The 16,302-nt window shown below is 47.4% G+C and overlaps 1 protein-coding gene across 1 annotated transcript in view; it reads left to right on the top strand.

Annotated features, from left to right (window-relative positions):
• The first annotated feature begins 261 nt into the window (after positions 1 to 261).
• LOC128895552 (zygotic gap protein knirps-like) overlaps positions 262 to 16,302 on the top strand; it is a 32,418-nt gene continuing 16,377 nt past the window's right edge. Inside the window, exons 1-2 of the mRNA XM_054158255.1 lie at positions 262 to 1,173; positions 12,451 to 12,528. Coding sequence (XP_054014230.1) covers positions 12,451 to 12,528 — 78 coding nt within the window. The 5' untranslated portion in view covers positions 262 to 1,173. The remainder of the gene's footprint in view (positions 1,174 to 12,450; positions 12,529 to 16,302) is intronic.

The raw sequence follows: 16,302 nt of genomic DNA, 5'->3' as shown, positions 1-16,302 counted from the left end.
TAATGACTAGAGACTCAGAGGCTGTAACGATCGATGAAATCAAAATTGAATTCAAATAATAATCCACAAAAATTCATTACATCATCGCGGTATCGTCTTCGAAACCCAAAGGTCGATAAAAAAATTCCTCGAGCAGTTCCAGCATCGATCGCGGAGGGAGCTAAGCGAAAAAGAAAACGTTCTCGCGTCCTTAGCCAACGCGATTAACGCTTCAGTGATCGGCTGGTCGTTTCTCGGGTAAGATAAGACCAAGCCGACGATCGGTTCTCCACGGGGGCTTCGCTAGCACAAGACACGAGGAACGACGGACGTAGCAAAGAGTGGTGGAGCGAAAGATCGCCAGTAGTGGGAAACGGATGGGTGGCACCGGGCCAGCTGGTCTTCTGGGACCGCTTGTGTCCTCATTGGCTGAGAGATCGGGCCTGAAGAAGGCCGATTGGCGGATCGAGGGACAGGCGTGCACCGATGGGCAGGCTTGACTGGCCCCGTGGCACACGGGGGAAAATCGGTTCCCGTCTGGTACACCGTGGCTCTCCTTAGGCGCCTTCGATGCAGTCGAACAGGTCGCAGCGATCGCGAAGCGCCAGTCCTCTCCCGTCCATCGACGTGGCCGCACCGTGACTCGTGGACGTTCGAGAGAGACAGACAGAGCCAGATCGAGGAAAAATCGTTGGATCGAGGACAGGGCAGAGAAGGAGAGAGAGACGGACCGACCGTAGGAGGAGGAGGACTTGGAGCAGGCCGCCACGGTCGAGGATCGCGTGGATCAGAGCACTCGGGGGCATTCGACGGATTTGCATCGAGGGGAACGGTTACGCGAACTCAGTCGCGTGTCCTTCGAGGGGGTGAATCGGTCCCATCGAGGTGAACGATCCGTGGTCGCGGTATTCACTTCCGGAAGAATCGTGCACCAGCTCACGTTGCCCGTGTACACGCCACGTGACCGAAGTCAGGAGGACAGAAACGTTTCGGAAGTGTGTGTCCGGGGATCGAACGATTTTTCTTTTCGAGATTCCCGCTCTCCCCGTGGAGTTGAAACTCAAGTTATGGTGTGTAACGTGTGACAGAGGACTCGGACGTTGTCGCGGCGAAGACGGTTAATTTTTTGTTTGTGGGTGAGCTGAGACCACCGGTTTTGGGCCGCTTGTGTGGATATCGTCCGGAACTGCGAAGGTGAGTGCGATTGTTCGTATTCGATCCTACAACAGTGATTCTTAAACTTTGCGAGGTGTCATGCCATCGTTTAGATTTCATTTTTGTTTGATATAATCAATAGTGTATATAATCAATAGCATAGTCTTTGACAGGCTAATTCAATGTTTGAACTCTTTTAAAATTAGAATTAGTGAAGGTTGTATTATTATTGCATATATAAAAATTCAGAGACCACCTGCCTTTTGGAAAGTGTTTTCTCATTAGACAATTTTTGGTGTATACTAAACAGAGTGCAATTTTCAATGACGTCCATTTTCTGCTAGAGCAGCTCAGTTAAATTTAAGTAATTGAAACAATAAATATTCGATAAATCATCAGATTTACCGCCATTGAGAAAATTGTACAGCGGTGTGCGACTCCGCAGAGACTAAGAATCACTGTTTTACCATGACTGCGTTTCCCATGCGGGCATCGATGTCTCCCCAGAGCAATTATCGCCGACCCATCGTTGAAGTCTCCCAAGTCCCCGAATTCTCTTTTACCTGATCGACCACCTCGGGAATAACATGCTCAACTGCTTGACATTTTTCTACGAAAATAGAACGCTCAGACTGCCCTTTATTTTTGTATGAATTTCTTTTACACGAGGTCCAAGTTTGCAAAGGCGACGCGCGATTTGTCTTACGTACACGGCACCGGCGTGTTTGAGACATTCGTAAGAGAAAAACGAGGGGCTTTAAACGAGAATTGGCGGCGAGAAATTGTAGGTACAATACGAAGCATCGCGGAAGAGAGTAGGGGGTGAAAAAGGCCGGCTAATGATAGTTATAAAAACTAGAAAATAAATCACGCGCGTTCAGCCAGTAATCACCGGCGTTTCGTCAATCTTACAGTCCATTCACCGCTCCATTTATCCCTCGTAAATTAAAGTCTACATCCAAAGTGGCTGCGTCGCTCGCGATTATACCACGGCGTGAAATTGATAATGCAACCTAATAGCGGCACAAACACGCTTGACCATTAAATATACCCTTTCGACTGGCAAATTTTGATTGGAATATAATTACGAAGTCGTGAGATCGTGTGTACTAGAACCGCGAACAACGTTGTCGCACCCAGCGAGAAAATTCGTTCTAATCCTCACCTATTCGTGACTCATTGGTGTCTTGATCTATCGATCTCATTCCTAATTCCACTTATTGTACTCTTAGTGTTAATTCGTAGTATTGCCACATGAATAAGAAACTTTATATCAAATAGTAAAGCTACGAAAAATGTGGGATAGTTTTTAGCTCAGCTAACTTCAGAGAGTTAATTAAACACGTCCATAAATCCTTGGAGAGGTATAGATCGATAACGAGTGTCGTGCCATGCATAAATTGAGAATGGTATGCTTTTATGGCGTAGGTTTATAGACATAAATACAGGGAAAACATATGCATAACGTATTCAGACTATATTTTACGAAATATATAATATTAATATTTCACGTTACCTAAGCGCATATATTCGCTATGCGTTTGCCATGCTTATGCTTCTCACATTTGCATAGTTACGCGTAAATCCATAAAATCCGCGGTCTAGTGGAACAGGGAATTCGATTAATTTTAACAATGCAGAGTACCTGACATCGATGTTCTAAATAAAAATGCAACAGTTCTCCCATCTTGCATCGATGGTCTTGGTCTCTGTTCGGACGAATGAGACGATCAACCGCAAACTTTGTGTGCGTTCCCTCTGTTGGTCTTTCCAATGGTCGCCTTTCTTCGCGCTCTGGAGTACGCAGATCCCTCGCGTGCGGTTGGCTGGGGTTAGTCGTAAATGAAAACATTATCGTCACCCCTCGCGGCCGCCTGTTGCTATAATATTTGCCTACTGGTAGACAGCGCCGTAATTCGGGCCAGTACAATAGCCAACACTTTTGTCGTGGAATAAAGCCGAGCAAGAGTCACGGAAGTGAACGCCGCAAACACGTGTGCAACGCAGGACGATAGAAGAGGAGAAGGAAAACGGGCTCGAGCATTACAATTATTATGCATAGGTGCCAGGCTCGGGTTCTCCCATGTCAAAATATATTTATTGCCTCCCTCCTTCTCCCTGCCGTCTGCCTTCTCTCTTTTTCACCCTGGTTGCGGTGTGTCAGCCACTATTGTTACCCTTTCATACGGTTATTACCCACTTGTACATCGGAAGACGCTGGCAGGGCTGAAGAAGGTGCGTTTTCGTTCTAAATGTTCTATTTTCATCTAAGAGCAACTCTTCTTCGTTTCGTATGATCATTCAAAGATTAATCGTGAGAGTATCACGAGGTCGTTGTGACTGCATTTAAAATATTCCTCGTCTACCTTTTGTTTTTACGGGACTCCGAAAATTAAGTCTTCTCGACTGTAGTCCTTCGAAGATGATTAGGGTACCTAGAGAACGATTTCTAGAGATTCTTCAAGCGTATTTAATAATTTCCTTGTCTCGAGACCCAACCATAAGATTACTTCGCACATTAAAGTTGCCCAAGTGCGTTTTAAGGTCGTGTTCCTTCAAACCAATTCCATTCGAACCGTAATTCCGAAGATTGCTGCACTCTCCCAACCAGTTTTAGGAGAAAGTACGCAAAAACCGATAGAGTGCGCATAGCTGAAAAAGATCTACTTTGTCGGAGAAAGCGCGTACACAAACAGCAGCTTTAAATTCCCATGTGTAGAGTACACGGCTGTAAAGGTTGCGGAGAGTTCTTCGGCGTTCAATTAACCTTAATCGTAAGTTCGGACGCTCCTTTCGAGCCTTGGCGTTCGTATCGGCCGAATAATCAACGGCTCGGATCCCTTCGTCGCGATATTGCGTTCCCCGCGTAAGCCGCCTAAGAATCGCCGATCCTCATTTGCATATTAACCCCTCGAGGTTGGGCGCGGGGTCGCGATCTGACTTAACGCCTTTTTGCCGTCGTCGTTTCACCCTCCCAACTCCCCTCTCATCACCGAAATCGTAAAACTCCCGGCAAATATACGTATTATCTCCGTTTTTTCTACCTGGGGAGAAACGGAAGCGTCGGTTGAAACGGTTCCATCGAATCCTAACCTTCTCGGACCGGGTCACGTCGCGACGACCTCTCATTGGTACACAGACAGTAGCGCAGTGGTTGCTTTGCAAAAACTCTACCTCTGCAACAATCTAAATTAAAATTTGCTTCTCTTTTTTTTGCTGTCGGTATGTACGATTATATAAATGTAATTCCTGAGTGATGCAATATTAATTTCTTCGACGATTACATTATGTAGAATGAAACTTTTTAAGGATAAATATGATTCTTGACATAAAACATGACGCGTTACACAACAAAAAACATTACTCCGGGGTCTCCTGGCTGCAACGTTTCTCTCATAATTCTCCATGTTGCATTAGTGCCAACGCACTTGTAATGTACTTGGACGGTAATTGCAGGTGACATGTACAATTTCAAGAATCTAATTATTTTGTAGTCCAAAGTAATTTCAAAGTTCATGTAGGACTCGATGACAACCAGGTCTGAAAAGGTTAATCGTGATTAATGATTATTCGTTAATTGCTGGTGGTGATTACTGGTTAACCGAGTAATAGTAATCGTGGATTTCGCCTAATATGCGGCGGAGGACATGGCGCGTTTTCCAAAGGCCTTTATCGCGATGCTGCGTTCACCGAGACGTTTAACGGTACACGGTCCGTTACTTTTCTAATCTGAGCCGATGCACTTTGTTCAAGCCGCGATAATTCGCGAGGTACAGGGAACCACACTTGACGACGCTTCCTCGAGTTTGCATTTGCCGAGAGAAAACGACGGAAGACGTGTCTTATCGTGGCCTCGACGCGGATGAGCGATCGTCGACGGGTAAGAACTGGGATCTATTCCAGTTCTGGCTTGCAACAATGTTCATTCGTTCGTTTATTAACCCTTTGCGGTTCTAGGTCGAGCGAGGCTCGGCAAAAATGTACGAAAATTAAAGAACCAGGACCACAGAGGGTTAAACTGGTAAAGATCAAATAGTTTTGCTTGGATTCTAAACACCCATGCCTCGGACTATACACCGCCCGTCGCCTCGCTCCAACGCACCGAGGATGAATCCCCATTTCAAGAATCACAATCGTTTCAAGAATTGGAAAGTGTTTCCACTCCTAGGAATGGAAATTTCTCCTATACACGGCGGAGACTGCTAAATTGATTCCGTTAAATAATCGTTCGCCGTCATTGACGGATTACCAGAATGGAGAAGATTCGCCGCGGCTGTTCGAGACAAAGATCCCTAACGAAGTTCAGAAGTCAATTTTCCACTATTGGAGGCCCATCTTTCGTCCGAACGTTCCATCGCGTCTCTCTTCCGCGCTGTTTTAGACGTTGTTAGAAGTCTCGACTACCCGATGGGTCAAAGATCGCTTGCCACGGTGGCTGATGGTTTTATTTTGCGAAACGTCGTTACGTTGTCACGCACGTGCGCTTGGAGGATAATATTGATGGGTCAGCCCACGTGTTTCTTCTCTGTCTCTCTCCCTCCTCGTCCTCTCTCCGTCCTCACGGTTACTTGTAATGTGTCCTGAAACCGCAGCGGTAACTCGGTTAATCCCGCGGATATACAATTTATTTTCGTGACGCTAATTCCTCCGTAATCAGAGACGTAAATTATGGGAGAATTAGCATTCGCGAATGTCGGACACTTTTACGAATTTCATTCAAGTTTCTAGTAATGGAGCACACTGGGACAAGTTTAACGAAGTTTAATGGAAAAATGTATCAATTTCACCGTACCGTAGGGTCGAGCCGCTGAACGCATACGTGACCATAATTATGTCCAACTCTTCTCTTAGCTCCTCTGTCGCACTCAGCAGCATCATCGCGATTCTCCTTTTTTAAGTTAGACTTCCAAGTCTAGGATTAGGTTGCGAAACAACCGTCACCGTTTCTAGCCGCGGTAATAGAGCGAACGTACTCGCAGCCCCTCGACTCTTCGCGAGCATAACAAATCCCGCGACGGATTCCCACAAGTGGCAAGGGTTGACTACGGTCGCCCTCGATTAACTTCGAGTGGCTGAGGGAAATCTCGACGAGAGAGCGAGAAGGAGAAGGGCGGTGTTAAAAATTGGATCGGTCACGGGCCGAGGAGACGAACAATGCAACATCAGTCCGACGGAGACTCCTTCACGAGCATACATACGGTCGTCGTGGCTTCTCTGCGCCGTTAGAAAGCGAGTTCGCCATCGTGGGGCTAAACTGTCGCGATAAATGATCCTACGGAAGGTTATTAATTGTCTTTGACTCCCAACCGGGCGCTTTGTGGATCGCGAAAACATATTAACCGAAAAGGAGCTGCCGTCTCCCCTGCCATATGCTCGTGAAAGCCTGCGTATGAGTGCGTGCGTGTCTCGGCTGTGTGTAGTCGAGCATATCCCAGGATACGAGCGTCTCGGTTAGGTCTGCGAGCTTATACAACGATATGGAGCATCATTTTTCAAGGACTCGATCGACGTGCCAGCGAGGCGCGGCCATCATCCATCAAAGCGATCGTTAAAAACGCATCCAGACCCGATACAAATTGCGCGACCTGCGCACCAGTCCGTATTCTGGACGCACTCCAGTTTCCCTTTCGAGATTTTCCTGAAACTGTCCCCCCTGTTAGGCCAGGCTAGCCGGCGACCCGCGGTGACTGGCAACGAGCCGGACGTCTCGTGCCTTCTCCGCCAACTTCTCTCTTTGTGAATCCCGAAGTCGAAATGGATCACAAAGGAATTCGCAAGTAACCGTGGCTAGAGAGGTCGTCCTACGGTCGCGGGAATTCGAAATCTTTCGAAGCTTATTTTCATCTCGTTAGGGCCGCAGCACAGTGGTTGAAAGCCAGAGAAAACCCTACATTATAAAAGTTACACTTTAAACAAACATTATTGCTGGATGATTACGATTCGAGAGTCATCTTTCGAGCGCGAAGAGTTAATCTATTCCAATTTACCGTTTTCAACGCCCCGAGCCATTATCAATATCTCGTTAATTCTCAAAACAAATTACTCTAGAAAATTCACGCAACGTCTCGGCAAGTATATCAATTACCACAGACTGTTAGGAGCTCAACGTATTCCGTACTATTCTTCACAAAAAAAAAAAGAAAAAAGAAAAAAGATTCTAATTACCGAGCATTTCTCGACTCGAGGCTCGTGAAAACGCTGTTAATTGCTCTGGGCGCAGGTGGAACGGGAAAACGAGCGGCTCGCGTCCCCGCCAAGCGACAAAAACGTAGGAACGAAAACCGAGTGAGAGATAATCGTCCAATTAAACGCTTCAGGAATAATCTTTCGTCGATGGAGTTTCCTGCGCGAGCGTGGCGGGCAAAACGAGTTCCATCGAGCGATTCACGAGCGCGTTAACTGCAATTACCCGGTTGACAGGGTACGGGGCAGCGATTGTTACAGTTCCCCACCGTGGTCGTGGACACGCTCGATGGTTACTTAGAGAAAGCGTTCGCGCGATTTTAATTAATTGGCGGTATATTAATTCGCGAATTTATGGCCGCGTTAGGATTGACCGCTCGATTACCGATCCATGGAAGCCGTGATATACGGCTGACGATTTTTCGCGCCAAAGTTAACGAGTTAATGAACCCAACGGGAAGAGGGAGTCGATATATCAACCGGGGTTCCGTACACGGAGACCAAAGGGAATTTCCACGGGACGAAAGTTTACCAGCGAGCGGTCGCGATCTTATCGTCGCCGCGGTTACGTGCGATCGCGCCGCGAACGGCGCTACCCTGGCTAAAATACACGGACGATTACGTCCGTTTATCGCCAATTAGAGAAAATGAACGGACTGAGAGGGCACCTCGTTTCGATTGTAATTACGCCCCGGCGCACGAGCTAACCGAGAGTCCGCAACACGATCGCCGACGAACACCGAGATTATATCATCCCTGGGGAAGTGGGACCTGGAGGAAATATCCCGTCGACGAAGCGTGGAACTTTATCGAATCCTCGCGTAATTTGCACTCGTGATTCACATTCGGTAATGGGGAGATGGGAGAATAATTTCTTCGAAGATGAAACATTACTTTCAATGAACTTGAAGACTACACTACTCTGAAGCTTCAAGTATCTCAGGTGTGTTCCCTCAACATTTCCAGCAGCTCCGTCACCCTCCAGTTCCCCAGATTTCCTTCGACGAGGGTTTGGATGCGCGCGAAGTCGGCCAAGGAAAGGGTGAAATGACAATGGCGGGAGCTGACTGTAGGGATGGGCGAAAAAAACGCTTATAAAAGGATAAACGTCAGACGGGACTCGAGTTTAATGGCGCGTAAACTTCCTCGTGCCCCTGGACGTCGGGGTACACGCGAGCAGGGCGAGCTGGAACGATGACAGGAGGGGTTCCCTCATCCGTGACCCCTCTGGTTCCTCCGGCGCTCGTCGTTTTCGTTCGTGCAAACGTCGAGTCGGTCTGTAAGTCGATATTTGGAGCAGGTCGATCAGACTTCATTAACGAACGCCAGGCAAATATTGACTTGGAGTCCCCGTGGAAACTAGGGTACGAGGCGCGCGTGCGTGCACGCGAGGTGTGCCCCACCTTTTATCCCGCTTCGTGCAACCAGACGTCGATGAACAGATTGCAGAGCTAACCTCGTCTGCACCGCGGAGTGGAGGGGTACGGGGTTATTTTTGCATATCAATCGGAGAGGTACGCTTCTGGGCTGGTGGTTCGCCGCGTTATCTGATGTTTCGTGCCGCTGATAAGCGTCTCGGTCCAAGTGGAACTCGCTGCCGCGCTGGTGTCTTGGGAACAGGAATTCGGTATGGGAAGAGATTCCGTGAACGTTTGGATTCCGATCATCGAAATGGTACGGCGAATGCTAATTCAACCCGTTACGTTCCTGATACGGCGATCTACAGGGTGTGCTGGAATCGATGGGTCCAGGTTTGAATGCGGGTGTCGGAGGAAATAATCTGATCACTCGCGAGATAGGTACACTGCATTGTTTTAATAGCACATTCTGTCATCGTTAGTTGAAATGTTTTATCTGGAACATTTAATTAATTGTTAGGTGTACAGTTATCAATGTGCGAAGCACAGGTAGAGATATTTTTTATGCATACCCACTGTTTCAAGCACACCCTGTATATAGTTGGCGGGGCGTTTGTGAGACTCGCGATCGGAACGTCCGAATTCCTATCGTCGAATTGAAACGCCGCGAGTATCGTCGTAATTCAAACCACTCTATCTACGCAGTCGAGGCGCATGAATATTCAGCGCAGCTATTAATCACATGTTCCATGTATCCGTTGAAATCCGATTACGGAAACCAGGAACGAACGTTCTCCGAAATAACGAAACCTGTATGTAGGGGATTAAACGATTACGATCGTAGGATCGTCGAACAGGCTGCGCGGGATCGACAGTTTGAGGAAAAGAAGAGCAAAATTCTTTTGGAATAATAGGTGACGAATAAAAGCACCGTATAAAAAATTTATTGCCAACGATTATACGATCGAACAGATCTCAGTGGAACCTTGCCTCGTTTAACGTGACGCATAATCTCATTTTATTGGTCAACAGTGTCATTCCGAGCATTCCAATCCTTTTTATTGGCCATTCTATTTCCATACTTTGAGGACCTGTATATTTACGTTGTATTGCATTCATATAAGTATAAAATGTACCTCGTATCATTGTAATGTTTGTCAAAGTATCGTCAACATATCATCAAAGATGAATAATCAGCAAGTGAAAGATAAAACGTTGTTCGTCTCTTATTCGTTGATCGAGATTTTGAAGTAGGCTGGAATTTTGTCCACTTCTGGTTTAGGGCAGGAGAAATCGATCAACGGCGGCGATGGAGGTCAGCCTTGGCCCGAATTAACCTTCGTGGGATAGCGTCCGATATCAGTCGCCGAGATCCTTTGTAAAATCAATAGGCTCGGCTACTTAAATGGTACCGTTTGCTGGTTATAGTCACCGGCGGCTGCGGGCCGCGGTTACGGTTACGAAGGTTGAATCGATGCGCTCTGTGATTTACTGTTAATCGCGAGACCACTCTTAATCAACGTCGACCTGCGTGCACCAGCCTCTCTCGCTCGAATATTCCGCATGGAGCGCATCGATGGAAACAACGTCCCGATATTAGCTCCGCGCCCCGTTTTTGCACCGCTTAACCTTTTCCTCCCTCTTTCTCTCGCCCAGGTGATCTCTTTGCACGCTTGCTCGCACGATTCAAAAGCTTCGAGTACATTCTCACGCGGTTCGCCACGCTTCTTGAGCCTTCCCCGCCGCGAACTACGTTTCAATTCGTGATTACGTTGCCTTACAGCACTTAATTACAATTTACAGTCATCGTGGTCCGAGCCAGAGATGGGCAAAAATTTAATTTCAATGATAGACGACGAATTGGGACAGCGCGTAGTGATTTATGCCCGACGTTTATTCGATCGAACGGCTATACGGACAATTATTGCACGATGCCTCTCCAAGTATTTTATTAAGGAACGTCTATGTTTATGGCTCTCTTCGGTGTTTCAAAATTATTCGTCTATATTTATGGGGCAATAAAGAGATTGTGTTCGCGAGGCACGTTACGTCGTCGTATGCAATTACTCGTAATTTAAGGATCCAAGAAGTCTCTTCTTCCTAATTTTTATCGCATAGGAACATTTTTCTGTGAATTAGTCCAGCATGGACGAGAGCCAACAGAAGGCGAGGGACTAAAAAAATGTTGAAAAGGGGCGAGTAGGTCATTGTTGCGCCACGTGTAGTTGCCCAGGAGAGGAAAGATACCTGCTGCCTCCTCCTCTGCCGAGGAAGAGGTAAGACGGTCTCGCCTCATCAGCAGGCGGAATGAAAGAAAGAGCGGGCGTCAAACAACTGCGTCGGTGAAAAAACTTGGAAACCTTAACGAACCTGCGGGACGACTTGTCTTTTTCTCTCTTACACTTTTCACTTCCCCGCGTTTCCATTCGTTGGTTTGTACGGGAGAACGATCATTTCCTTTAGAAGAACAATCGCGAAGGGGCGATTAGAAGGGCTCGGTGTCGTATCGCGACTGTAATTGCAGTCACTTTGAATTCTCGTTAGGACAATCGCGGCAGATGCAGGAAGCACGCAGCAAGATTGCTACTCTTCGACTATTTATCGAATGTGGACCGAAGTCCAGGAAGACAGCGATCTTAACGAGGTCATCTATTCAAAATATTTCAGCGTCAAGCAAGAAATTCAATGAGGTTTTCACTGAAAATTACTCTAAACGACTGCTTTCTTCCTGTAAGCGCGAAAGTGTATCATGATAACTATCTAGGCATTCGGTGCGAAGCCGCCGGAATTGTCAGAGATGTTACTTCGGGTGACTTATGCGAACCAACTGTTTTCGGTTAGGTAAAAGTGGACGACATTAGAAAAGCCAGGTGCCTCCGAGGCTCCATATCGGATCATCGTTGGTCTAATTTTATTCCAGTTTACTCGAGAAATGCGTTCATTTCCCTGACACCGTCACGCCGACAGATGGTGTTTCTTTCACCTAGATAGCGCTGATTTATGATTTCCCGCTAGCACCAAACGAACTTCGTCCCTGTCGAACAGAAAAGGATACCGTCATTCACCCCGAAGAATAATGGTCCTCTGTCGTTCCTTCAACGAATTACATCGTGCTATTAACTGACTTTAGAGACAAGCATGGTCCTATTTCCAAGCAGGATCTACAAATACAATTAAATATCAATTTACCAGCTGGATTACATACAAGAATATTAATAATTTTATCACAGGCATGGAACTATTACAGAATACGTAAGAATTGTTATTTTGGGAGACTCGGAAAACCGAAAGCCGAAACATAACACTACCAAATATTTATTGTATCAAAAACCTATTACACTTTACAAACATATCAAAATTATTGCAAACACAGCAAGGATTTTTGAGTCTATCGCAGCTATTAATCCAAGGTTAACGTTGACGTCAAGGGGACAAAGCAAGGAGGCAGCGAGGAAACGAAATCGATAGTTGAGATTGAATTCGGATGCCATAAGCATTAGTGGGCGCTGGTGAACCGTGTCAGGGGCGATAATGGTCGTAAAGAAACCGGGGAATAATTTTTCAAGCTCCTCTTCCCGGTAATCCAAATAGCATTCGAACATATATCCCGTAAGATATTGTGGGAGGAATAAAAATCGAAGCGAACGCAGAAGAACCGGTTCGTCACTCCCTCCCTAGCTCCGCGCCAAGCCTCGTCTCTTTATCTTTCCAAGGATGAGCCGGACTGACTGACGCCGTCACTATCCTTCGAATAACATAATTTCTATAATTGCAGATGAACCAACAGTGCAAGGTCTGCGGCGAGCCGGCGGCTGGTTTTCATTTCGGAGCGTTCACGTGCGAGGGTTGCAAGGTAAGGAAGTTTAATCAACGTCCACGTACTGTTCGACCCCTTGAACTCCCGCTTACGAAGGAGATAGGATCTTCAAAATAGTCTTATTTCGATCGTTTAACCCTTTGCACTCGAGGAGCGACTTAGAAACGACAGTCTTATTTATCGTTCGAGAACGAATTCATGCGAGTCGCGCGCAGTCTCGGTTCTGTTCTCCGCGACGTCGCTTTCCACGCGTCGAAGTCACCCTAGCGGAAAAACGAAGCGCACGCGATCCACGCTCCCTCGCGGTACTTTAAAGCGGTGCCGCGACGTGTGCACTCTAGTTTAAAGAAAAGGGAAGGTTAATAAGCCGCGACGAATCGCGAGAAAGGACGACCAAGCACGTACGCGTCGGGCCATCGATGAAGAAGGTGAGAAAGTCCGATCTTGATGGACCTGTGAGCGGGATGTCCGGGGAAAAAACGTTCGCCCGACGCGAATCCGTAAGTGGACAGGAGAATCGAGCGCGACGAATCGATCATCTCGGATCGTCATCCTTCGTAGACGGTTTCGTCGGTGACGGCGATTGTCTTAGAAACTGCGACACTAGGCCGTTTTCATCTAGTTTAGAGTATTTATATTTGAGTTCATCTTCGCTAAGAAATCGTCAAAAATCCATTAATACTCACTCTCCACATAAGGCGATCACGTGTCGTTTCCGGAATAAGCCATTCCCATTCAGGTTATGATTTCTGTTAGTGTTCGAGATTTTCTATTCAAAGAATTTCGCCCCGTCTTTGGGGCCTGCGAATACAGTGGGCCCGACGCTTTCATCGCGATGTCCTTCGACGTTCGTTTGGCGGCATCGATCGATAAGGACGCATATAATATTCAATCGGCGGATTCCTTGGCGCACGTGCGCCGCGCCGGAACGCGTAAGAGCTCGAAACGACAGGAGGATCGGAGTCTCGTTAGGCCACGTTTAGTTGGCCGAAGGGTGTTGACCCTTGCTCTCGTCTCTCGTCCCACTAATGTGGTGCACCGTGGAATATCGGTACCGCATACTAAGTGACCCATCCGATAGTAATTGGACCTCATTAAGGCAACAACGGGCCCACGGCTGTCTCTGTGCCGCGTTGCGTTCAGGTTTCCCGGAGACCGAGCCACCAGATAACGCGTTTTAGGTAAATTAGACTCTCTCTTTGTGGGCTAGGATCGACCGGGACGGGGAAAATACGACCGTGCTACGAACGATACGGATTTATGTGCGTATATCCGTGGCCGGGTTCGAAAGCATTTACGATCTGCTCTCTTCTCAATCGTTTTACCCCCCTTTACCTTTTTCTCGCCCTCGTACCCCGCGTCGGATGCCTCCGAGATAAGACGACGACAGTCACGTGAGCAGCAACTCTATGCTCTGACTCTATAATCTAATATTCCGGATTAATTCCGAAAGTACAGCCCTATTTTCCTCTGAAGAATTCAATTTCATCGTTGTTCTATATTACATCTCGCGTCCTGATATTTCCAATATTTGTCTTCCTTCGTCGATACAGTATTATACTCCATTTAATTTACCTTCGAGCATTCTTCGTATCTCGATCTAACAAATAATCCTCGTGTATCCATACATTACACCGCGCAGCGAGCCTAAAGGAACTAAATGACACGCGGCTGGAGGATTTTTCAAATGGACGAGGAAGCCCCACGGCTCGCGCGTACGTCGGTGCAGCATGAAAGATCGGTCGTTGGGTCGAATACCTTTAATTCTCACCTCTGGACTTTCGTGCGGTTCTCGATATCAGGGCCCGATGGCGCCGTTATATATCCCGCGATAACATCGAAACGCCGTGAGAGCAACGTTCCAACCTCTCTCAGCCTCCGAGCACATAGTTATGCCGGCGAAACGACGTACACGGCACGATGATAATATTAATTCCCCTGGCCAGGCGTATCGTCTTTCATCCCCGACTCAGTCGTCGGCCGATCCGCGATCATTAATTAAACATTCAATTCGTATGAGAAATTTTCGCGTACGTTCGACCCTGGGGGCTCGCCAGGGAACAGCTTGATCGATGCCCAGATCAGGGGCGAGAAAAAGGTCCCGGGAACAGGGCGAAGAGCCATTCCTAACGGTAATTTTCCGAGTGTAAAAATCGCCCCACGGCTGGGTCTCGTAACGTTTGCTAGTAAACGAACGCTCGATGATGTAATTCGACGTGTACATCCTAAGAAATCGACTCGAGGAAAGGAACACGGTGCCTCTGTAACGATCGTCTCCCTCGAGAATCTCTGGTTCGAAGATCGATCGATAATCCCCAGCCTGACGTCGGATCGAGGACGAAGAAAGGTTCGCCAGAGACGTTCGCCATTCTTTTTCGCGAGGCGAGCCGCGTACGTTCCGCGGAAATTCAATTTCTATTGTAATAGGTGGAGTATATAATATTTTGCTGAATTCAAACAATTCGATAAAAGTTCCTAGTCGGTGCTCTCACCGATGCTTCAGATAACCCAATAGTATCTAATCATAATCCAATTTGTATATTGTTAATGTAACGAACGTGTGAGAAGGAAATTTAAAGTTGGCCGAGAAAGCTGAAGGGGGTCAAACTTGACGTAGTCGAACGAGGCCTCGATCCTTCGTAAAGACGTCCCCGTTCTTTTATTTATACTCAATTTCGACATAGACCTTTTCGTGGCACCTTAGATACGCCCCATTCTCACGGGAGTTACAGAGCAGCCGGATTCGAGAGGAGGGGATTTGGTTCCAAGAGGACGTTCGGGAAATATTTGAAATAATTTACCGGGCCGTGCATTACGGGAGCGAACCGAGAAACGAGGGACACTCATTAGCATACTAACGACTGGCTTGAATTCCCCGCGTAACATTGGAGACGAGTGAGCACTTCCCCTCCGACGCCCCGCTGCTCCCCTTTTCCATAAGACCACTCTTCCATTTTTGGTGGCGCGACGTTCTCCAGATGTACGAAAGACAACGCGTGATCCGGTCTTCAGCCTCGACGTGGACCTGGACCTATCGACGATCTACGAAAGAATTTTGCGATGGAATTCGATTCTTTCGAGGAGAAATTTTCGGTAGCGCTCGTTCGCGTGTTATTATCCAATTAGAAATTGCAACGATTTTTTGACGGGGTTTTTTTCAATCTTTATTTTAATTTTCAATAGTTCTTCGTGGACTTATTTTTCAATTTTAAATTATAGGACAAACATTGTTTGGAACAGAACATTGGTTCGAGTTTTAATGGGTTAACGTGACACAGTCCTCTCTTCCCGAGGATCCAGTGCACCGATTCGCGAGGCTCGACACGCTCGTTACGGTATCCAGGTGGGAGAGTTGGCGAATTCGCGACGCGTTGTGATGCAAATCGGCTCAGGGACCATTGTTTTCCACTCGACGATTATGCGCGCGACCGACATCGCGAGAACTTTTCGGCAACCGTCGCCCATCCTGTCGGCGCGCCGCGAAATTGGCGAGCGATCCACCGAAGGTCTTTCGGCGTTATTCATCGCGAGACATCGAGGACGGATCGAGGACACGCGACAAAGCAAAGTGGATGCCCCGAGCGAAACGGCACCGAGTCACTTTTCGCGCGACCCTCTCGAGTTGGGACTGTCCTGTTGTGCCCGTTGAGCGACCTCAGCCTGGAATTCGCGTGGCTTCCGGCGGCAGAATCCGAAAAGGCACTTAGCCGCGATGGAACTGTCGAGTTTTCCGGTCTGACGAGGCAGAGTTCGAGACTTTCGAGTGCAATTGCTTCTTGTAAAAGCAACGATTGCAGTCATGCGTTCTAA

Source organism: Hylaeus anthracinus, unplaced genomic scaffold, assembly GCF_026225885.1.
Source record: "Hylaeus anthracinus isolate JK02 unplaced genomic scaffold, UHH_iyHylAnth1.0_haploid 5, whole genome shotgun sequence".
Classification (NCBI taxonomy): Eukaryota; Metazoa; Arthropoda; class Insecta; order Hymenoptera; family Colletidae; genus Hylaeus; species Hylaeus anthracinus.
Note: the sequence above shows the minus strand (reverse complement) of the source record. Positions and strands in the feature narration are given on the sequence as shown.